Source organism: Chaetodon trifascialis, chromosome 5 (genome assembly GCF_039877785.1).
Source record: "Chaetodon trifascialis isolate fChaTrf1 chromosome 5, fChaTrf1.hap1, whole genome shotgun sequence".
In the NCBI taxonomy this organism is placed as follows: domain Eukaryota; kingdom Metazoa; phylum Chordata; class Actinopteri; order Chaetodontiformes; family Chaetodontidae; genus Chaetodon; species Chaetodon trifascialis.
In genome coordinates, this window is record NC_092060.1 from 12,903,222 (window position 1) to 12,927,228 (window position 24,007).

The following is a 24,007-nucleotide window of genomic DNA, read 5'->3' on the forward strand; positions in this document are numbered from 1 at the left end:
TATACAGCGCACCTGCTTGCCTGCTCGCTAGATGGCGCTGTCCCCCTTCACGTCTTGGGACTGTGTGAGTCCAGCCACCGGGGGACAGGCACATGTCTCCCTGCCTCTCATGTTTCCTTTCACTCTGCTCTCCGCTGTTCAAACCTCGGAGAGGGAAAAGAGACAGCAGTGCGCGCTCCTCTCTCTCTCTCCACACGCCGCCAGCAGGCTGATCGCTGTCTGCTGCTCCGCACCAAGTCCTGGAAAATATCCTGCGGAGCCACGTAAACGCAGCTTGATTCATTATATAACCAGCGAGGGACAAAAACTGCAGCAGGGTACCAGAGCTGGTCCAAGAGATGTCCTGCATGCACAATATGGTGAGCGCCAATGTTTTCTAATCTTTTCGTGATCCGCTCCCCCCTGCACATGCAGCCGGAATGTGTGGCAGCATTAGTGCGTAGTTTGTTGTGGTGGATGATGGTGACATGTTTAAAACTTTCTGCAGACCTGAATGAATAAGCTTGGAAACGTGCTGGACTGTGAAGATTGAACCAATGGCACGGTGCTGCTGCCAGCTGGATCACAGTTTTAGTCCCTTAATCAGGGTTAATGCTTACAATGTGTTTTCACTGTTGTCCTGGCATTTGCGAGATCTTTCACTCTGAGAGAGGGAAGAAGGAGGAGGCCAGAGGATGAGCAGAGATTTTTTGGTCTTTTTTTTTTTTTTTTTTTTTTGCTGTCACTTTGCAGCTCTGGTGGTCTCCTGCACTTCCACTGCAGCGCATTGAGCAGCGTCTGGCCTGCACGGCTGTAAATGTTTGGGTTGAAGCTCACACTCCAGGGTCTCTTTTGATACACAGGAGTTTGGGGACAAAAGCTGTGTCTGTGTGTGAGAGGGTCCGTGTGGGTGGAGAGTCTTGGGGACTGCCAGGCTGTTGTCGTGGAGACCAGAGGCCACAGGTGACCTCTGACCTGAGGACTCATGGAGCGTTGCAGGAAGAATCCTTTAGTGTGGAGGTTATGGGTGCGTGCTGACGCAAGTGAAGGAGCGCGTCTGACAATGGAGAGACAATAGATGTGTGAGCTGTTGTTAGAGACTGCGTTGGCAACCGTTGCTGTAATTTAGGAATGGATTATAGGAGAATTCAAAGAGGTGACAGTGGGGTGATTTAGTGCTGTCATGTGAGTTTGTATGACTGATCACTGCATGGCAGTCACTCTGACAGCGTAAGTATTGTTTGGGGTTAAAGTCACCACACAAGAATGCATCTCTCCATCTCATCCAGCAGCCCACTTCTTTATGACAAAGAGGTGACTGAGAGTCGGGGGTGAGATGTGAAGCTTTGCCATCAGCCCTCCGTTATCACCAACTGCAAAAACACCAAAACAAGGCAAACAGTGCAGTGTTAGCTCGAGCTGTGTGAGGTCAGGACTGATTGTAGATGAAAAGTTTAAAGGGTCAGTTCACTTAAATTGTATCATGTTTTGTCATTGACCCCAGTTTCCATGCACTTGAGGTTTTTTGTGCAGATGTTATGAGTTACCAGAGTCTGGAACTTCTCTACGGCACAAACTACCGGCATGGCAACATACCGCTGCTGTTATCTGACAGATTCTGTGATTTAGGTTTACTGGCCCTTTAAGGCTGCGTTAGAATAAAATGAGTTGCCTGTTTTACTTTCTTTAAATGATTATGATCAGTTGATCTGTGGAGCCACAGAAAACTAATTGTGGATCATTCTGATGACCAGTTGATTTTTTTAGGTAATTTATGTGTCAAATACAACAATGTGTGCTGATTACAGCTTCTCGAATCACCGTAGAAAGAATATGGTTGGACTTTTTGGCTGTCTGTCACTCTAAATGCTCAATCTTAAGACACTGCTTTTACCTCTGCCGGCTTGTGATGGCCATATGTCATCATTTTGAGCATTTTAGAGAATTTCAGAGATTAGTCATCATTAAAATATTTGCTGTTTACTTGCCAATTACATTGATTTTGTCAGTGTCTCAAAGCCCACCTGTTATAGCTGGAATCTTATTGGGAGATTTTTGATGACAACCTATTAGCACAGTCTGTCTCTTTGCTGCTCTTCTCTCTGCAGAATCAGCCAGACAGCTGATGTGATGTCTTCGTTCAGCTGTTTGAGCTCCCAGGGGGTTGACACTCCCCTGTGTGTGTGTGTGTGTGTGTGTGTGTGTGTGTGTGTGTGTGTGTGTGTGTGTGTGTGTACATGCTTCTCCTCAAGGCACTGGCAGCTGATGAAACGCTAATTCTGCTGAACGGTCAGATGTCTGCTGACCATTTGCTTAGTGGTGCGAGAGAGGAGCTACACACTCCTTTCCATCACACAGTCATTTTAACTAAACTCCACACCTCTGTATTCCCACAGTCTAATGTTAGTCCTGATGTAAAGCTTAAATAACGGTGCGACTAAATGCTGAGCCCGGTAAACCCAACATCCTGATCACCACTGCGAACTATTACTATGCTCTTCTGCTTTTTCACGTTGCATGTAAATGCTTAGCAGGTCAGTCATGCATGCTACAGTCTAGCAGATGGTGCAGCGGGGAGAGTGCAGTCATCATGGCACTGTGTTGGTAGATGGAGATTTCCCCTCAGGCCAGTCAGCTAATCAAACACTAATCAGCCCTTCTTGCACTCACTGACTTCAGTCTGTCTCCCCTCCTCAACTCTGTTTCTGTCCCTCCTCAGCTTTTCTCATTGTTTGCACTTTATCTTGGGCTCATTCTTTTACTCTCTCTCTCTCCTGTCCTCACTCATCTCATAGACTCTTTATAGACAAGGCCAAGCCTGATCTCTCTGAGGAGAAAGTGTCGCGCTCTTACACTTATAGCTTTCACCCCTCGGTTATCCCTCGACCTGTGGCTGGTTTGATACGCTCTCTGGGCTGTCTGTCGCTGCGATTAAAGCCTGGCCGGGTTAAGAAAATCACTGTGGGACTTGGCCAGGTGTGCAGGGCTGCCTGCCTGCATTCTGCCACTGTTGGATTTAAGGCTCAAATCTGTCACTGTTAAGGGTAATAGTTTGCATGACTTTATTGTCAATAGAATAAAAGAAGTGGTCGTCTGTGTGTAACTGCCGGGAAATATACAGGATGTCCCATGTCATTCTGCACTAGGTGATCAGTTGTTCAATCCCATTAACTAACCAGCTCACACAGTCTCACAGTCTTGTGTGAGTTTGACAGCAGTTCAGATGTAATTAGCCTCATTGATTTCTTACACAAATTCAGCTGGGTCAAGTTGCGGATCGTAGAGGCCTGAACTGAGTTCCTTTCAAAGTGCCAAGCCAGAGAACACACCCAAGTTAATCATTATCCCCAAGTGGCAGGTGTTAACGGCTGAAGATTGATTTTGAAAGTATTGTGCCATTCCTGGCGCATTCAGACAGATTTAAAACTGGAATATAATAAAACTACAACCTCATTAATTGAAAAGAAACTGCATGAGCTGCTCTCATCAATATTTTCATCTTATCAATGCTCAGCTGACTAACATGAACAGAGATGCTTGTAGCTCTGCAGTTGTCTTCAGTTCTGTGGAGCTTTTCGAGCACATTTTAGCTCATTGTTTTGGTATTAAAATCAGCAAATTTCCCAGCTTTGGTTTTGGCAGGCGGTGTTTTCAACAGAAAAGCCCTAAAAGCTCCCAGCTGCCCAGGTGTCCCAGTTAGCAGTTGGTTAGTTAGTGAACGTAATGGAGCACTAAGCAGAAAAAGGTCCAGATATTTTCCTCGGGCATTGGAGGAGACCAAACCAGAGCAATGAGGAATGTGGCAACAAAACCCACTAATATTGCTTTAAAGAATAATCCACCCATAAACATTGTGCATTTTTAATACCTGCAGGTGAAATGCAGATTTTGCCAAGTTCTGTATCACTGCCTTCAGAGGAAGTAGATCAGGCAGGTTAAGGCAGGAAAACCAGGTCTGCTAAGGTACTATGATCACAAAGCAGCACTTGGAATGCGAACATCACAGATTGATGATATATGACGGCATGCAGGCATCAAAGCACAGGTGGAAGCTTTTCTGTGGCAACAAAATAGGATGTCTGATGCTGACACAAGTACATTTTCTCTGTCTTCCTCATCTACAAAGAGGTCAGAGCTCTTTCCTCATTTTTAGATTAATCTTAAACATAGCCACATCATCTGCCAGAGAACAGAATCAGCTTTCGGAAACTTAATAAAATAACTCACGGAAAGCGACAGTATATAAGTGTAAGTGTGAATATGCATGGGTGGATTTGGCATAATGCAGAGCTAGCTTTGTAGCCCACATGCTTATTCCTGTCAATCAAAATCTCTTCTGCTGCCAGATGAACCAGACTCATCATATAGTCAATATTTAATCACAGTTAAGTCTACTGTGCCCAGCGTTTCCTGGGTTATTGCTGTGTGGTTGCTTGACCTGCTACCTGAACAATAGTTTTGTCCTCATGGGACAAGTGGGACCCCTTGACCTTCAGAGGGGAAAGGTCTGGGAGTGTGGGAGTGAGGGTGGATAGACCCCATACTGTGACCATTGTCTCTAAATGTCACCAACTCTGAAGGGCAGAAGGAAATAGCCGCTAACTCTCATCCTGGGACTATTGTCTTGTTAACGAATGTTTTTTTTCTCTCGTGAGTCAGCCGTGGTGTGTTCACCTCAGCTCAGCCTTATCATTTCCTCATGTTTTTATTGATCAGGCTTATCTTCCCGTGAGGAGCCCCCGCACACACCTGCCTTCTACAGATATCAGCAGCAACGGTTACCCTGTGTGTGTGCTGGGATGAAATGTGTGCAGAGCACTTGGCCCATGTCTCTTTTATTTAGTCTGAAGAGTTGTAGCGTTGCAGAACAAAAGGCCACGAGTCGAAGCTCTCCTCTGCAAGTGGGCATTGTTGTTTATTTATATCTGCGTGTGGAAGTAGCAGTCGTCGAGGCAGCCGTGGCTCTTTTCTCTCCAGCAGCTTTTCAGTACGCTGTCACATCCTGTTCTTCTACATAAAATCAATACGCTGGATTTAAAGGTTACGTTCGATCATTGTTAGCTGCGACAGCAGTGAAGGCTCACTGTGATTCTCATCTATTGGGCTTGTTTGTTGTTTGTTCGAAAATGAACGCATTCACTTTCTTGCTGAGATTTAGATGAGTAGATTGATACCACTCTTTTATTTCTTTGTGAAGTATGAATGCACTAGCCAGCAACCATTTAGCTTAGTTTAACACAAAGACTGGAAGCAGGGGAAAACAGCTCACCTAGCTGTGTCCAAACGTAGCAGAAAAAGAACGGAAAAAGAATTTGTTTGTTTGTTTTTAACACTTGGATTTTGATGCTAGCATTATATTTACCATACAGACAGAGTCTTCTTCCAACTTTCGACAAGATGAATAAATAAAAATGTCAAACTGTTCCTTTAAGACTGGAACTGCTCTCTAATTACTAATTTTTGTTTCTTTTTTGTGAAATCCACCTCTGTGAAATAAAATGTCAGCTTGCTGACAGGAATTCAAAATGCCATATTTCTCTAAAAGAGCAAATTCCACACTGACAGACGCAAGGAGCTCATGTGATTTAACAAGAGCCAGACATTCATCATGCTTCCCATACCAACTTCCTGTATTGTTATTGTCCAGAGGAGCTTAGGCAGAGGAAATGAGTCTAGCCCAGGTTGTCGTCTCGTCTAGTTGACTGGTCAAACAGGTACAGTATCTGATAGCAGGCCCCGACTCGTTCCTCTCTGTTGTTTCTGCCTTGTGTTTCCATCTATGGATCTCCACATTCCTCTGCTCTCTCTACCCTGTCCTCCCTCCTCTTTCTGCCATTTTTATATCCATTCACGCGCGCATCACCTTCACCACTCCTCCAGGTTCCCAGAGCTCTCTTGTTGGAGCTGCTCTGTCGGCCAGCTGGGAGACTTACAACTGAGAATCTGTGGAATCTGAGACTGGATATGCCTGTGGGGCCCAGACGTAATGACAGGGGTACGGCGGCACCTGCCGAAGTGTAAGACTGGGCTGCCTTGCTTTGATGGAGTTATCCCCTCCTTTCATTTTTTGACTGATTTTTCTTCAAATTGCACCGGGCAGGCCAAAGGCCACCACGAACCCTCACATTCTCTCTCTGGAATGCCTTTAATAGCTTGCCAATCTCTACATCTCTGGTTGGCAAGGTGCTTTATTAGCTGGGATTCCTGCATGCCCACCTATTGGTGCCAGCTTTAAGAAGTCCAGGTACCTCCTTCACTCCCCTCAGCTCTGCAGCCCACAGCACACGGCGAGGAGAGAAGAGGAGTCGCTCTCTTCTGGTGAAGGAGCAGAGAACAATGTCCTCTCTTTGCTCCCTCCTCAAATGCAAGTGTCTCCAGTTTGAGTTATGTAACTTGATCTGGTGTAGAACCCATCCAGTTACCCAGCCTCAGGAAAGAAGACTTACACTCAGACTATTGTCCAGACGGTCCACACTGAGACAGCCCCCACATGTTCTCATTTTCCACTTGTTCCTCATCTGTGCTCTCTTTTCTTTCCTACCCTCATCCTTCTTTCTTTGCGTTACTGCTGTCTGTCCTTTAACTCAAGTCTGATCCCTCATTATTGTCTCATCATCCATGAGCAAACAAGACACACTGCATAGTTGTTTTTTGTTTGGTGAAGCTGGCTCTCATATGTCAGTGCAGGGTCTGGATTGACCGTCTCAATGCTGGTTCATGCGGGGCTTTTGTTTCTGGAACTGGGAGAACAAGTCTAACCATACTGGCCCCCGAGAGGGCTCAAAGCTCACAAAGAGAGGAGCAGGTGAGGCGGGGAAGAGGAGGAAAAAGGTGAGTGGTGTAGGGTTAGCAGGAAAGTACCAGGCTCTTTCAGGGGAGTCGAGACTGACTTATAACTGCAGCAGAGGTCAACTTTTCTCCCAGTTTCCTCTGCAAAGCACAAGGGTAAACCTCCAGTGATGCTGCTGTCTGTATTGAAACCACACTCACGCATGGCTTAAGGTCAGCTTAGTCATCTATTTAGATCAGTGCAAAGTGATCCTGTCGTGGCCTGCAGGTCAGTGATTGGGACCAGGCAGCTCCCTCCCATCCACACCTCCCAACTGCCATCACAGACTGAGAAACAGGAAGTCATGTGGCGTGATAATCAGTAGCGCGAGCATGAGCCAGAGGGAGAGAAATAGGGTGAGCATGGGATCAGGAGCGGAGAAGTGAAGTTTCAGGTGGACAAACAGGTAAACAAACCACTTCTTTTTCCCCTTTTTCTATCTTTTTATCTCTGTCAGCCTCATGTCATAAAATAATCCTTTTCTTTATTTGATTGGAAAGTCAGTGTTAGGATACTACAAATACCTGAACACCACAATCTACTGTGTGATACTGGGCTTCAGATCAAAGCAAGAACTCACCTAACCTGTACATGTATCTTTAATACATTCCTGAGCCTGTTTATATGCCGGCAAGCTCAGCGTGCTCTGAACTCGCTGTGATTTAAGGCTGCATTGTCAACAGAACAGCTTAAGCTGCAGAGAGAAGAGGGAGGCGGGCTGATAGTTAATTACTCAGGCGTGCTTGTTTGCAGTGAAGCTGAATTGGAATTAGCTAACTTTTCAAGTAAATCTTTTCTCCTGGGCAAATGACGTCACACTGAGCAGCAGCCTCCACATTCACTCCCAGCACCGAACAAATATGCTAATTAATTATTGAATGTCCCAAAATGGAGCCACATGCTGCTTAAAGAACAATGCGTACACGGTAGGATTATCTGCTCCGCTGAGCTGTGGATCTTGATTTCTTCGATAAACCCTCTTTCCATTATGTGCATTCTTCTTCTTCTTTTTTTTTTGGATGATCTATTTGTGTTGCTGGAATTCCCCTTGAGGACTATTCATGGCTTAGTGTTGTACCCAAGCTAAGTAACAAGATTTCATTGGACTGACTTTGTTGTTCCAATTGTAGAGCTTGAGGCCAAATGTCACAAATTCCCCTGTTTCACTGTTCTTCCTTGTTGTCATTGTTAACTGTGGACGGTAAAGTTGTGATCCGAGTTGGCTGAACAAGCTGAGTTTTAGCAGTTCCCACTGTGCTGCTTGTCAGCACCAACAAACAACAAACACTCGCTTTATTTACAGAGAAACACCGCAGGAGGAAAAAGTGCTGATCCTCTGAGTGGACATCAGCATACATCAGCATCTGTGTTTACTACTGGACACGCAGCCTGCACGGCTGGTGTTACGGTGCAGAAGAGATCAAAGAAAAAGTTGCTGGGATGTGATCAGGAAAGCTTTTTATCTCCGCATAATTTGGAAAGTATTAACATCTAAAGCAGTCGTACTGTGGGTCAGCCCATGTCGGCTTGTTCCTGTGAATCCCAATCAATTTTCAGCCGCAGTCCACGCATTGTTTTTGTGCTGAGTGTGTGGTCTAACAATGACGGTGTGCGGATGGATGCCCGCACATTCGCTGCAGCGTTTGAGTGGAAGTGGTTCAGGTGTGGGTCGATGCAGGAACCACTCGATTTCTATCGCTGTAATCACAGAGCGGTGACTCCTACATGAACCGCTCCAGGAAACAATGAAGCCACAGAGAGGAAAGAGAGGGAGAGTCTCCACTAATGTCCCCTCTATCCTCACCGTAATGAATTTAATAAGAAGCTAGCTCACATGCTTTTGTCTGTATCAGCTCAATTTAGCACTAAATTGGCTCCCTAGCTCTGATTATGTGGTCTAATTATCATTCATTAAATGTCTAATATTACCAACAAAGCTCTCATGGGAACTAAGGTGCTGTGGATAATAGAAGCTGTTGTTTAGGTTGTTTTATATATATATATAAAATCTACAACACTACAGCAGAGACACAGAGGCCCTCTACATCACCCATATCAATGCTGTATGGTCCATGTGAAGGCACATTAATTATTTGCTCATGAGAAATGTAAGGAATGTGAGTTTCTTTCCTCACGCCGCTCTCTCCCTTTGCATTCTTCACTCTGAACTTCTGCTCACAAGCTGATAGCAGCAGTTGGCAAACACTGCGCAGGCTTTGCTGGTGACCAAGGTGAACAGAAACTAAACAGAGAACTTGAACTGGATTCAAGATTAGGTGAAATAAATAGCATGTCATTCTGTTATTTGCTTTCTCACAAATTCCAATGATGTTAGGTGAGGAAGTATGCCTGCACAGCGCTGTATTTACAGTTGTGGACTTCCTTGATCACATCAGGGGGAGACCAGGAATCTGGAGGAATCATCTCATCACTGTACCATCCTCGAACATGTTGGTTTTTAATTACAGCAGTCTCATCATGCCAGGCCAAAATGATCATCCAGACGTACGAAAATAAGACGCATAACGTGGTGCCATAATGTGTCATTCTACCAAGATTGGTCAGAACGGCACCATCAGTGTGAAGATGCACCATCCCTACTTGGTCTCCATCACCTTAAATATGGTGAATGTCCCATATAGGGTGTTACTCTTTTTCATGTCTTTGTGTATTGTTTGTGTCAAGACCCAGAGAAATACAGTAATTCTCTTTTTCCGAAGGATTCAATTGTTCAGAGTCCATTAGGAGCTCTGTCAGCAGCTCTGTAACGTTAGCTGTGACAGCACCAGATGCCTGTTCTGTTGATGCATTAAAAGTGAAACATGCTGTTTGAACATAGGAAAAAGTGAGGCAGGCAGGCAGACGGGGTTGTGTTAGAAGTGCAGCACAAGAACAATGTCCATGTCTTCCACATGGATCATTAGCTGGTGAGGGTGCTGACTTTTATCTGGAACATGCAGCTTAAGCCTCAGTGTTTTAGCAGAATATCATGCATGTAGCCATAAAGTACATATTTAAGACCCCTTTTACAGAGTTCTTTAAAAAATTAGCCAGATTACTAATGCAGGAGTCAGTCGTGATGGTGGGATAAATGGAGAGTTGTAAGACATGCAGTTGTTGCTTGGTACATATGAAATTAGAAAGTCTATTTTTAGTGAAGGCACACAGTGTTTTAAATGATTTTTGCCTTTTTGAGTTTTAGCTCTAGTATTAGATCATTAGCATGTTGTTTTCACCACTCAGGGTGATTGATAGATTAGAGGCTGGACTTCTAACCCAACAGAGGCATCAACACATTCATCTCAACAACATTAGGGATTATGTAATCACACCCCAAATTGAAGACTCTTTGATATTTTAACAATACAGACTCTTTGTACAATTGGAAGAGAACCAGAACAGGGTTGTTGTTGAATAAGTTTCTGCATAAATAACACTAAAAATACATTTGGAGGGAAGAGGTTGCCCTGTGAACACACTCCCTGGGTTGCCATCTTCTCACAATGAGGCAGCCTTATGTAACATCAGTCAGATCCAGATCAATAAGGTTCCATGAAACACCAGTGCAACCAGTCACCCTAGATAACCCCAACATTGCTACTGTAGTCAGAGCCAGTAATTGAATTCTGTGCAGAAATACAATACTGTAAAGTCAGCAGAGGCAGTAAAGGCCAAGGCACGCTGTGCAGACCTCCATCAGTAGGCTAACAGATGCAAAGAGAAGAATCTGGCCTCAGCTGGTCCACCTCAGAGGAGGTCTTGACAGCTGATTTAGCAGAGTGAGTCCAGGTCAGAGTCAGGCAGTCAGGATCAGGACTTTGAGACTTCTAAACAGAGTTGTATGGCTCATGAAACCTAAACCTGCTGTAACCACAGACCCTCTAAGGTAGCCATTTTTTCCCAAATTGTCCTAAGTGTCAAGGTTTTCTGTACTGGATGGCTAATTGTGGAAGCTGCTGTGGAAATCATTCGCAGCCCACCGCTCCTGGTCTGCCGCGGAGGAAGGACTGACCAAGGATGGGTCAAAAGCGGAGAAGAATTTCGCCAAGCATGGCGTGTGTGTGTGTGTGTGTGTGTGTGTGTGTGTGTGTGTGTGTGTGTGTGTGTGTGTGTGTGTGTGTGTGTGTGTGTGTGTGTGTGTGTGTGTGTGTGTGTGTGTGTGTGTGTGTGTGCATGTACTGCGTGGCGTGACTAATAAAGGATGTCTTTCTTTTCTTAAAAGGTTTGATAATATTTACTGATCAGATTTTGAAGTCTCATCCATCTACTCTGCATGGAGAGCCAATTGGAGACAGCCAGCTTAAAAAGTGTAATTTATAGATGTTGACGAGATGGATGGCAGGCATGGCAGCATTTGGTGAAGAAGGATTTATCTTCCAATATATACCTCAGCCTTTCAAATGCCAAAACCATCAAAGATTTGTTGTCTAGCATTTAATTGATTCAAAACACATAATAGTGCACCACACAGTGCCAGCAAAACATCCGGACTAATATTCTATTCATCGTAACGAGTTCAGTATTATGTATAATACAGTATACAAGCTGTTCCAGTGTCCCTAAACGTGGGTTTTCTCCCCTGTCAGAAGTGGTAGAATAAAATGTCTGTGTGTTCAATAGCATTCTGTATCTACCGCCATGACCAAATATGACCTATTGACCTCTGTCAAGACTCAAGTGTTCGTCATCAATGAAGACAGTGTGCGACTGAACACCGGGTCACATCCGAGCCCGTGAGTTATGTCCCACTTTTCAGAGAGGCTGCTGCTTGTCTCGAGTGTGATGAAATGAAAGTCGACCTTTCATGCGAAATTCTGTCTGTGCTCTCATTCACAAAACGGAGGACAAGAATCACCTCAAGGCAGTTTAGCTTGAGACATCTGACCAAATTTCCATGTCTGTGCGAAGCTTCTGTGTTGTCAGATTTTTCCAGATTTATAATACAACATGAGAAGCAAACTGCCTTCAGACGCACAGAAGGAACATTTCATGACCCTAACCCCGTCTCTTCTTTTCAGTGCCTTGGCTCTGAATGGCCTCAGGGTCTCTGGAGAAAAACGAGGTCTGTCCTCCGGATTTGTCTGCCATCCATAATGAATAACCTGCTAACAATTAGAGGCTGCTGCTGAGCACTCTTCTGCTGTCGAGCCCAACAGCCAGAGACACTTTCACACCCACCCATTACACACTAGCATGTAAGAGTCAGCCAGAGAGTGGAGTTGCTTCCCATGTTGGGTGGCTCCTTCCTCGTGGGCCTCCGACACAGCTCGCCTTGCTGCTGCTGACAGATTTAGACAGTCAAAACACAATAATATCAGATGAAAGTCACATTTGATTTTACATGAATTCAATGTTGGGCACTCTGTGATAGAAACAAACAGAATATCCATTGTTACTTGAGATAAATGATGAGATCCTTGTTGTTGTTGTTGTTGTTGTTGTTGTTTTGTCCCAGATGTTGAAGAGGTTTGGTTGTTGTTTTGAAGCTTTTCTGTTCTTAATGGTCCTACAGACCATAAGAAGTCACTCCTGGGGTTTCTTGTGCCACAGGTGTCAGGGATCATTGGGCAGGTGGATGGCATGTACAGTAATAGCTTTTTCTTCTTTTATATTTTCCCCCAGTACATTTATTTAACAGACAGAATGCAAAATGCACAAGAGCGTTTGCCAGAACACTAATGTCCGACTTCCTACTGCAAACATAAGACATGAATCACTGTTTCTGGATATGTAAAACTATATAAAAATTTGACAACACTAGCAACACTAGCATTAGGTATGGCAGTGCATTTTGTGCAGTTCTTTGGTTTATGAATAGATTTCTGCAAAATGAATGACATCCTCATCATTCACAGCTGACCATATGTGCTAATTAACAAACATGGCAAACATTACCTGACAAACATCAGCATTTTAGCATTAGCTTTGTGAGCATGTTTGCATGCTGACATTAGCGTTTAGCTCAAATGTTTGTCAAAGTACAGGACAACGGATGCACTAGCCTGGCTTTCTTTTTTGTCATACTATTCTTCTGCATAATTAACCTGTTTTTGGCTGTTCAGTGTGGAAGAGCCGTTTGTCCTCGCACGATAAGTCAAACATCTGACACTGCAATAAAGCACCATAACATCCTGTGTTGGCTTTGCTTGTTGACAGATGGTGTCCCATAAGGAAGGCTATCAGGCTGTCAGAGTAGGAGTTAAATATAACACTGCAGTTCTCTCTAAAATAGATAAAATAAGGCGGGTGGCTGATTTGGTAATCGCTCTATAGTGTTTTACACAACTAACAGCTGTGAAAACTAGCGATAGGGCTTGATAGCTTTGATGGAGCTTATATAATGCAATAGAGTGTGTGCTGTGTGGGTGTCTTAGATGTAACCTGCAAAGTTACCCCACAAACGTAAACAAACTTTGATCATGGAGCAGGGGAGAGAGAGCGCCGAGGGAAGAGGGCAGAGGATCTGGAGCTTGCGTATGCTTTTTTGGGGGGACTGTGTTGAGTGACCCGCGAGCACACAAGTGTGAGTGAGCGTCGTGGGAGTGAGCGCTTTGTGCATCAAAAACTGACGAGCCTGAGCTTGTGTTCTGCAAAGCATCTTTGGAATTTGGCTTCCCCGTCCCTCTCTCCTCTGTCTCAGTCCCAGCGCTGACCTGGGTCTCTTGAGGGTTTGAAATGTCCCCTCTTCACGCTCAAACATTCCTTTGAGAGCTTTGCTTTCCCCACAGGACACCTGATTACAATATTTTAGGAGACAGTGCCCTTGAAACCCTCCTCCTGAAGGCGCCATGCTTTTGTTTTCTTTGTGATTGTAGTGAAGTGGCAGTTGTATGGTTTTCCAGATGAGTTAGGATATCATCCTTAGAAAACTCAAGCCAGGACCTTCACTGTAAAGCCTCACTGCAAGCCTTTAGAGATCCACACGTCTCAGCAGCATGCTCCCTCACATCTTTCCTCTTTAGTATGCGCGGCTCCAGATCAGCAGCACTGTACCATACTGACAAAAATCATGTGATTTTATATCCTGACCTGTGATGCATACTGGATGGAGACATGCAGATTCCCAGGTTTAATGTACCTAAAGCAATTGTATACCACAATATTTAAGACTGATACCTTCAGTTTTGGAATTGTAGTTTTCAGTATCACCCTTCACCTATTTCAACATCGACTATTCAGTCCCACAAGGTAATTATACTGATGCTCAGCTACATTCAGCAGGCTGACAAGGTGTGCTGACCAGATATAATCAGTACATCTGTGGGAGGTTTTCATTGTTCATTCATGTACTATTTTTACTTTTTCTAGTTTACTGCGTTACACTGTTGCAAGGAAGCCACCAGAAACATGGGCAGCAGATGGAGGTATGCAGGCACAGTATCACGAGGATGGAGAGGCACTTTGATACACTGGTGTTAAACATTTTTATGTTTGATCAGAATGAGCAGCTTTCGAAAGAGCTCATCATTGAAAGAAGCATAAACCAAGAACAGAGCGCTTTTCAATTAGACCATAACTGTTCAAGGCTGGTGGGAAGCACTGCTTTGATCCCTGTGTGTGTGTGTGCGTGCATGTGTGTGTGATTTAAGGAGGTGTGTTGCATCTCAGGGCCCCTTGGTTTGTCAAGGCTGGGCTGTAAATCTTGCTGTGTCTCCTGGTTTACTTGGGACTATAAACTAGAAGGCAATTATGGAAAACAACTGGATGCAAGATTTCATCAGTCCTGCAAGATTTGTGGTTGCAGCCTAAAAGGAATTCTACCCTCCTATCTGCCCAAAAGGAATTGCTTTGCCTCACCCGCCCTCACCTCAGTCCCAGCTTCCCGGCAAGCATCGATTGGCCTCTCATGTCTTTGGCAGATACAAGAGACAAACTGAGTAAAATGGCGTACCTAAAAATACTGTGTCAGACCTTACCCAGTGGCCATTAGGATTGGCGCACTCATGATTTATTCATATGGTGTTAGACTCATACACACTCAGTGTGACCTGCATTAACTCATATCCATCATGTCTTCCTCTGACCCGGAACACAGTAAGACTTCCTGGTCAGACGGCACCAGAGAAGTACCAAGTTCACAGTGTCACATTTTATTTGATTATATTAATCATCGCTGATTATCTGGTTTCCTTCCTCAGCCTCAGTTCGGACTGTATTATGTTGGCTTATTAAGAGCCGGATGCTTTAGTGGAAAGTTTTACACCGGGAGAAATAGTACCTCATGAATATAAACATGAGCAGCTTGGGCTGCTTTGATCTCAGCCTGGCGGAGAGCCCTGAGTGGAGTGGGCTGGAGCTGCCTGTGCACAGCTCTCTCTGCCTATTTTAACCATTTGCATAATTGTTATAACTGTCGAGGCCAGCAGTGCAAAGCACTTGATAAATGTGGATTGTATTAGGAGCAAGAGGAGATGCCAGAGTGTCACTGCTGGTGTCTCTGCTCATACATCGGTGTGACGGCAAGTGAGAGAAATGGCTTTAAGGTAGCGTGTGTCATGAGTGTGTGTTGACAGAGAAGTGACCATCAGGCGGCTGGACAGCATAGACATTAATTGGGAGGAGCCCAGGTTCGCTCCCCCATGCAGCCATGCACCTGCCAAAGCCTTCTAGAGCAACCACCATACTGGGTTTTTTGCACGTTGCATATTGAAAAGCAGCTTGGTTTCCTACCTTCCAGGCACTCACTTCATTCAGTTCATTCACTGTTGTTTACAAAAACAACCTTCAGAGACATGAAACTTGCTTGAGATTGGCGATCGATCCCTCCTAGCGGCCATTTTTTTTAAATTTTTCCATAAAGTTATGTTGTTCTTTCATAGTAGTGCAGGAATGGGTTTGAAAGCTCACCTTCTTGGTGCGTTTAAGGACACTCCAATTTTAGAGTCACTTGCCAACAGCAAGTGCAAGAAATGTAATGCTTTCATGTTTACTTATCTGGTGATCTTTGTGGGTGGATCTTGTGACAACATGCCTTTACAGTCATGATTTTTGCCAGCCCTGTGTCAAATGTTAGTTGTCTGTGAATGCATGTAGGAGGAGAATGCATTACCACAGGACGATATCAGATGTTTGACATGGATCTTTGTGATGGATTATCTATCTGAAGCAACTTTTAAGCCTCTCTGTGGGTTTTTTTCCTAATGAAATAAATCCAAACCAGTTGTTGCCTACAAGTTAGGAAAATTAAGGTTTGCTGTATGGTTTGAAAAATAGTATACAAGACTGGTAGTGTGTGGGCTAAAACAAGCAAAAATGGCCCTTTAAACTCTGTGTTCTATAAGTGCCACATATGCAGGCTGAGCCCAAAAGGAGAATTTGCCCCCTGTTAACAGTCAGACAGACTGCGGTGTGTTTGTGTGTTTTATGATCTCAAGAAGGTTTTATGGCTGTAGGGGGTGTTTATGCACGGGAAGTGAGGGGGTCAGAGGGGTGAAATCAATAGTGAGCCTTAATGAGGTTGTCTGAATAGCAGCAGGGGAGGGGATATGTGGGTTATTTGACAAGCGATGGTGGTGGAGGGGTTGTAGAGAGATTAGCTGTGCAGAGCTGAAGAGGCTCAAACTCACTTTGACAAAACAATAGTGCCTCTTAGGTTGTGTTGGGGTTGGGGTAACTTGGCAACTGGTTTGGTTTTGTCAAAGTCAAGAGAAAATGTTCATCATATTGTTTCTTTTCTGTAGAAAATGCCTGCCTGCTGTGACTGACAGGGAACCTAATCTCAGGCAGACAGCCATCATATCGATTGAAAATGTATTCAGGCCATGTTAGACTTATGAAGGCACATTTGGATACACGATTTTCGTGGGAGACAGGAAATTTGCAAACAAAATAAGCTTTGCTGCACACGATTCAATTGTCCATAATGTGTATTATTACCAAAGCACTTCTGTCCGATTTTTTCACTCTATTTAAGGAAATGAGCCCGGCTGTACAAACATAGTTGGATCAGAGTTATGTAACAGGATTGTGATGCGACATATGCTGCCCTACCTCATGAAAAAGTACCTCTCACATGATCCCATAGCCTTTTGATTTGCTGTCGGGACAGGATAACATGAGCGTCTCTTACTGGCGTTATGAGAACAGCATCACGAAATAAAGATTTTCAGATTAGTTTGGGATTTGTTCTCTTTGCAAAGACATAATTTTACATTCATTGATCTCTATAAAAGCTTTTCATGGAGGTCAGTCTGTGCGTGTCTGTTCTGTGGTGGAGTGGTGTGCTGTGATGTGGGAAGCTGTCTGCATGGAGAAACACAGCTGATGAAACGTCTGTTAGCCCGAGCTCGTCCTCCAGAGACCAACATCCACCCTGGGTAGTGAAGGGGCAAGAGGTCGAGTTTATTTCAGTGAAGGAAGAAAGACACAGATGTTGATTTTTTTTAGCTTTATTAATAATTTATTGATTTGTTGGTGCAGACAAAAATATCTGATCAACTATCAGATGGATTTCCATGATATTTTGTACAAAGCATTCTTGGTCCCCAGAGGGTGAAACACACTGACTTTGGTGATCCCCTCACTTTTTGTAGCATAGATTTTTTTGCGCACCACCATGAGGTTGACACTTTGTGTTTTTAGTGAAATGTCATTTCACCATTGACTGCATCGATAAGGATATTCATGGTTTCCAGAATATGATGATTTCATCTGGTGCCAACAACAGGGCAAACTTTTCCACTTCAAGATGTCGACATATAAATCGATTGTAACATGTAACATCTAGTGACATAACATGTAAATAGATTCAAACATTGCAGAAGATAAATCCAACTGACTTTGACGAGCCCCTCACTCTTACCTGTGCTTTAGCTAGTGTTTAGTTCTAATTAGCAAATGCTGCCATGTCAACAGATCAACCTGCTTCACCGTCCTTTGGGCACCCAGCTTATTTTCTACTTTTCCTTTTCACAGAGCACCTCACCCCCCCACAGAGCCCTGTAACCAATGGCAGCCTCAGTCCAGACTCTTCCTCTGACCCGTGGCCCTAACAAAACCTTCCGTAACCCTTTCCCAGCCCCGCCCCTCTCCTCCCGTTGCGGCATGGGAAGTGTAGGCAGTCTGGTGGAGAGGCCAGATGTGTCGCCGACAAAAGGCAGCCGTGCGGTGCCCCAGGTGAGACCCAAACAGACCAACGGCCTCCTGAAGAAAGGCTTCACCCAAAGGGAGCTACTCAACTACCTCAACATCACCAGGTGAGTGCTGCTATAAGGAAGCTTTCGTAGAACATTTCACATGTTGCACTTTTGAAGGCCAGGCAGTCTGCAGGGTACTATAAAGCGAGACAGGACTTGACCTTAGTTGACACGCTTTGCTTCCAAACAGAAAAGAGCCTAAAGCGAACCCAAGCAGTGACGGCAAGAAAGACATTATCTCTGGCCTCGGCTCTGCAGGCTCCCGAGAGGAGGACAACTTATACGCCAAGGTCTACCATAAAGACGGCACCGAAGTAGATTTGACAAAGAACTCACTGCCAAGTGGGGGCAAGTATGAAAAGGTGAATATTGGTGTTTAATATGCTGCAAAAAGGTCAATTCAAGAAAATTCTTTCTCCTGTTTGGATGATTAAATCCTACGTTTTATCAAAGAACCTTTTTTTGAGCATCATTTGCATTAGATTGTTAAAATTGTTTCAGCATAATAGGTCTTCATTTGTTATAGGAAGCTATTCAGTCTCATTTTCAAGTCTGGGTATTACATGGCAGCCAAACAGAGAGGCAATCTCACAAGCATTCAGACTTAAAGGTAACCAAAGTAAAAGTACTTTAAAGCATCCTTTATAGCAGTAGGTATGAGAGGACTGGGTCTCAGTCACTGATTCAGGCACAGATGTATGACGACAGCACTGAGTTGTTTTTATACATGATGTGCAGCCAGTGACTGGTCGCTGGGGCTGTGTTAAATTGATCAGCGTGATGCAACACCCCCATGGCCTGTTACCAGCATAAATCAGCTGTAAATCTCTTCCAGATCACCTGCACAGATTGTGAATCTGCCACTCGCTGTGTCCTGAATTTATTGCAGCAATCAAATCCCACCTTTTTTTCCTTGAATTGATCAATGTTAAGAAAACAGACGATGGAGCAGTATTGATTTAATAGAAACATTGTGATTTATTGGCACATAACCCAGCCCCCTTTGCAGCGAGTAGGGTCTCTCTCTCTCTCTCTCCCATTTAGCCATCACTCAGCCACTTTCTACTATGTTTGCATCCTCTAAAAGCGTCCTGAACTTTACCAACCCTTGGTTCTTTTCTTCCAGGCTCGTTTTAGGTCTTCTGCCTTCAAGCCAGTCACTCCCAAAAATTTCAGCTCCATGCAAAACCTCTACCCATCTTCCAAGTCAGAGGATGTGGACCATGGCCTTTCCAACGGACTGCACAGAGCCTATGCCCATGTCCCTAAAGCTGTCTCCACCTCGTCCTCCTCTTCCTCGCCATCCCGTCATGGAGGACTGACACCCAGTGGTAACAAGGTATCTTAACACATGATCACAGTGTTAAGCCCTGATCAGAATGCCTTGGAAGCATTTTCTTAGTCTTAAACTTGATGGGAAGTTGAGCTATGGGCCAGGCAACAGCTGAATTGGGGTTTGGATGCATCATCTAGTCTTTACAGAAGCACAACAATTATCTGTCATTGTTATTTGTGACTAAAACTAAAATCTTTTCTCAGCCTATTAATGTTACAGTGATGAATAACTATGTAATTATGACTGTAGGCCCCCTCCTCGGTGCGTGGGATGAGCCAGGAGGATGATAACTTGTCAGACTCGGGCCATAACTCCATGAGCAGCCTGCCGCCATACCGACCTCCCTTCCGCCCACATCTCGCTCACATCAGGTCTGCTGCAGCATTACTGTCTCTGCTCTGTTTTATATTCAAAAGAAATGTTGCTATAATTGATATTTAAGACTTAATGACTGTGTGGGAAGTGATGATGGAAGAGAATTTAATGACCTTTGTGCTTTCTTTTTGTACCTTAGTGCATCTATGGGCCACATCAACACCATCGGCTCCCTGGACCGCACCTCTCTGGGCCCGAAGGCTGCAGGGTCAGGGGGCGGTGCCATAGGGGAGATGGCATGTCGGAGCATGGCAACTCTAAGCCGTCTGGCTCCTTATGGAGGGGAGGCTCCACCTCCTTATGAATGGACACTCTCCCTGTCTGTTGAAGAGGTGGTGAGTGTTGGGTGGAGGAAGGATGGATTGAAGGATGGATGGCTGGGTGGATGGGAGTATGAGCAGGTCGCTATGATTTACAGACATGTTGTCTTTTCCAGGTCCGGGATTTGGAGGAGCGCCTGGTGGAGAAAGAACATGAGCTGAAACAGATGAAAAGAAACCTGGATGAGAGTGAGGGCGCCATCGCTCAGGTGACTCTCATTGTATTTGTCTGTTCTGCACCATCAGTCTCTACATCCATCTGCCTCTCTTTTGAAGATTTGATTGACCCCCATCTGCTCTCCGCATGCAGGTGTTTGAAGGGAAACAGCGTCTGTGGGAGAAGGAGGTGGAAGAGCTCAAACGCCTGTATGCCGCCAAGCTGCGTCAGGTTTCCCAGCATGCCCAAAGGTCCCAGCGCAGCCTGCAGTTGCAGCTGTTCAAGGCCCAGCAGGAGAAGAGCCGACTGCAAGAGGAGCTCGACAGCCTGAAGCAGGAAAGGAGCCAAGAGCCTGGAGCCATGGCAAAACGAACCAGTCCAACTCTGGAGGAGACGCAGTGGGAGGTAAGGCCTTGGGAGGACAGGGGAGGGACACTTTATGACAAGGAGACGCTCTTAAAAAGCAGTAATTACAGGGCACAGTGGAGATAACTGAAGAGATAACTCCTCATTTGTTTGTCCTGTTAAAGCAATCACAACAAGGCCCTTATTGTCCCTTTTTACTGTCTCTCAGGTTTGCCAGAAGTCAGGGGAGATCTCCTTGTTGAAACAGCAGCTGAGGGACTCCCAGGCAGAGGTGACCCAGAAGCTGAGTGAGCTCTTCCAGCTGAAGACGCAGCTCAGGGAGACTCGCACAGAGCTGCGCCACAGGGAGAGCCAGATAGATGCACTGAAGCTGGTCCTGCAGGGGACCCAGCGTCGCAGATGCCCCTCTCAGACCACACATGAGGATGGAAAAGGAGTTGAAGAGAGTCCTTCAGCCGGGGCAACAGGTAGTTTCATGTATCTGTCTCTCACTTGTGTGTACATGCTTTGATGGTTGAAAGGAAAACACCTTACTGAGGCGCCACAAGCACAGATAAGAGAACCCCATTTGTTGACACAGCACTTAACCAAAAGTCTGAAAGCACTTTACATAAAACGGAGTAGCTCGACATTCAGACACAGGAAAAAATAAAATTCTTGTTGTCAAAAGCAAGTGTTTCAAATCTGTGCAATCTGTGTAAAGCAAGCGTGCGCATGCCAAGCTGACGTGCATGGAAAATTGAGGGGGAAAAAGTCAAAGAAACAGGATGATTATATGGCACAGATGTCTGTTTGACATCACAGCAAGTGAGGCATCGAGAGTGGGTTTCTTATCAACACAGCTGAAATGTGTCTGGGTTATTTTAAGTTATGATGTTTACATGCTTGGACCTAAAATCAGGTCATTTGACTAACCAGGTCAGAGCAGAGTTCTCTGCATGTTTAAAAGCAGCCAACGTCTTTCATTATATTTCCCCTACGGCTCTGCTGGACTGTATTTGAAGCCATGTGAACCTCTTCATTCCAGGAGGGTGCGGGGGCTCCACAGAGGAGCGTCTGCGTGCAGAGCTCCTGCTGGAGCGACGCCAGAGCGAGGCCCAGGCCATGGCTTTCGAGGAAGAGAGGCAGACATGGCAGACAGAAAAGGACAAGGTCATCCGCTACCAGAAGGAGCTGCAGGCCAGCTACTTAGAGATGTACCACCGCAATGAAGCACTGGAGAGGGAGCTGCACCAGCTGAGGGCAGGCAGAGAGCGAGGAGGAGGAGCAGGAGGAGGAGGAGGAGGAAGCAGAAATGGGACATTGGAAAGAGAGGTGTCAGAGCTGAGGAGTGAGAGAGCGGGTGAAAAACAAGAGGACAGACCTTCCTCTGGTTTGCCGTGGATAGAAAGGATTGAATCATCTGAAATTTGAATGTGACTTCTTTGCAATGCAAACTGTTTTCTCCCTGTGGAAATGTTTCTACGGAAACCCACGCCGGCCACAAAATGGAAAGAAAATAGACTTACTAATTTCAAATTATGAGTTAAGCAAAAATTTGGACTTAGACAAAAGACACTAGAGAAACATTTTGACCCAAGTCACCAAGCAATTAATTATAAGTAATAAATACATTTTGACTTGAATAATCTGAAATATGTCCAAATGTTGACTTCCCTAAAATGATTTCATACTAAGTCCAACTTTTGATTTCCCAACATGATCAGATCAACATGATCAGATGATCAGATCAGTACACTAAGTCATATTAAGTAAAAACAGAGACAGTAAGTCCAAATCTTGACTCACTATCTCAAACATTCAACTAATTATCTCTGAGAAGAATTTTGTTTTGTTTTTTTCATGCAGCTTTTCATTTATTGTTCTTTTCGTGGTGAAACTGGGCTTCCACATGTTCCTGCTCGTTCCCCCTCTCTGCTCATGCACCCCCGTTAGCACACTGAGGGTAACAGCACAGAAATACTGTCTGTCTGTGCCTCATCTCTCCTTGGAGGAAGAGTAGCGTCAGTTCTGTGAAAGTACAGCCAAGCACCTGGACTGTCCTGCTTAAGACTTTTTCCATTTACAAACCTGTAATTTAGGTAATTGATACGCTGACTATTTTGTGTTCATTTGGTAGTTACCTTTTGGTTTGGACTGCTTTATAGTCATGACTTAAACCAAAGGATTCAAAGGGATTTAGTGTGGCCCAGGAACATCTGAGCACCTGTGCAGAGGGTTCTGGGGATTCAGGGCCCACCAGGGCTCTGGGAGGAAAGCTGCATCTCTGGGTTAAGCATCGAGGATTAAAGCTATCTGGTGCCAAGGAACTAATGCTAATTCTTCGCCATCAAGGAAACTGTGTACGCTACTTAAGAAACTGGAAATGTTGGACTTTCTTCTCATTTAGTTTCCAGCTCCTGTCAGGTGAGATCTATATATTTTGTACATAATGTAATTTTGACTTGACTGGCCTTTTTGTCCATGTATTCCAAGCACACTGTTGTCTTAAATGGGCGTATTTCCACTCCTTTTGATTGCAATGAAAGCGATCAATAGATCAAGATGTTGAACATGACTGCCCTGCTTATTGGTGCGATTTGTCGCACACACCCAGCCAATAACATCAAATGCATGACGTAGGTGAAGTTGTCCTCCTGTATTGTTTATGATTAATATATGAACATTCAAAAGCCAGCTCTCAATCGACCCTTCAGCATACTGTGACTCTTGTCTATTTACTGGAATTATAACTGTACAGTATAAATATGTGTTTGTTTTGGATTATTCATAATAAACATTTATGAAGTGGTGTAAAGCTGGTCAGTTGGTGTTTGCCCCAATGGCATCATCTGGTGTCAAGGCTGCAGAATGCTTTGTAATAGGCTTTTCTCTACTGTCATCTGAATTAAACTCACCAGAAATCACTTGGCAAAACGTTCGAGGTGTAACTGATGGCATTCACCCGACAGCTCAGACGCCTGCCTGCTCTGAGTTGGCTTAAAATCTCTGCAGAGCGTGCCAATAAAACCCAAGGACAGGAGCTTTATGACAGAATGAACAGAGTGGTGGAGGCTTTGGGGACTAATGTGGCTTTTAGAGGTTTAGCCTTCAATCCTTATCTCAACCTCTCCCTAAGGCCCTCCCTGCTCTACCCCAGCCAGTCCTCACATACCGTCTCCTGCAGCACAGACGGCAGAGAGGTGGGAGGTCAGCTGAGATGGAAACATGGGAGAATCCCTGTTTGCTCAGGACAATAATACTTCTAATGGAAACCATCAAATGTACAAACCAGAGCAGAGTGCCAAGGATATCTTGGCAGGGATGAAGACTTGTTTTTTTTTTTAATCCATGTGTTATGATTATGGGTATGCGCAAGTGAAATATATATATAAAATAGTGTTGAAGGTGAGAGACAGCACATGGAAGTCCATATTTTTCAGGCAGGGTCGCAATCTAGTCATGAGCTGTGGCTGACTCACAGGGCCCTTACCTTGGCATTTAAAACATTATATAAACTGCGGCTTAATA

The 24,007-nt window shown here is 44.7% G+C and overlaps 1 protein-coding gene across 4 annotated transcripts; it reads left to right on the forward strand.

Moving 5' to 3' along the window:
• Positions 1 to 121: 121 nt before the first annotated feature.
• n4bp3 (NEDD4 binding protein 3) lies at positions 122 to 23,245 on the forward strand. 4 transcript variants are annotated; one of them, XM_070962040.1, is made up of 10 exons: positions 122 to 359; positions 17,723 to 18,003; positions 18,134 to 18,305; positions 19,070 to 19,282; positions 19,529 to 19,650; positions 19,794 to 19,989; positions 20,091 to 20,183; positions 20,285 to 20,536; positions 20,706 to 20,964; positions 21,525 to 23,245. In XM_070962040.1, exons 2-10 carry the CDS (start codon positions 17,756 to 17,758, stop codon positions 21,908 to 21,910), a joined length of 1,941 nt encoding a protein of 646 aa, XP_070818141.1. In that variant the 5' UTR covers positions 122 to 359; positions 17,723 to 17,755; the 3' UTR covers positions 21,911 to 23,245. The 4 variants fall into 4 exon arrangements, with proteins under 4 accessions (XP_070818141.1, XP_070818144.1, XP_070818142.1 ...); XM_070962043.1 differs by having other exon boundaries at positions 160 to 359; positions 17,826 to 18,003; XM_070962041.1 differs by lacking the exon at positions 122 to 359 and adding an exon at positions 7,120 to 7,214.
• The last annotated feature ends 762 nt before the right edge of the window (positions 23,246 to 24,007 follow it).

Coding starts and splice junctions, on each gene's coding strand:
- n4bp3 (XM_070962040.1), top strand. CDS start 17,756: ATGGCAGCCTCAGTCCAGACTCTTCCTCTGACCCGTGGCCCTAACAAA. Junction 18,004..18,133: donor AACTACCTCAACATCACCAG/GTGAGTGCTGCT, acceptor GCTTCCAAACAG/AAAAGAGCCTAAAGCGAACC. Junction 19,990..20,090: donor CCCTGTCTGTTGAAGAGGTG/GTGAGTGTTGGG, acceptor TGTCTTTTCCAG/GTCCGGGATTTGGAGGAGCG.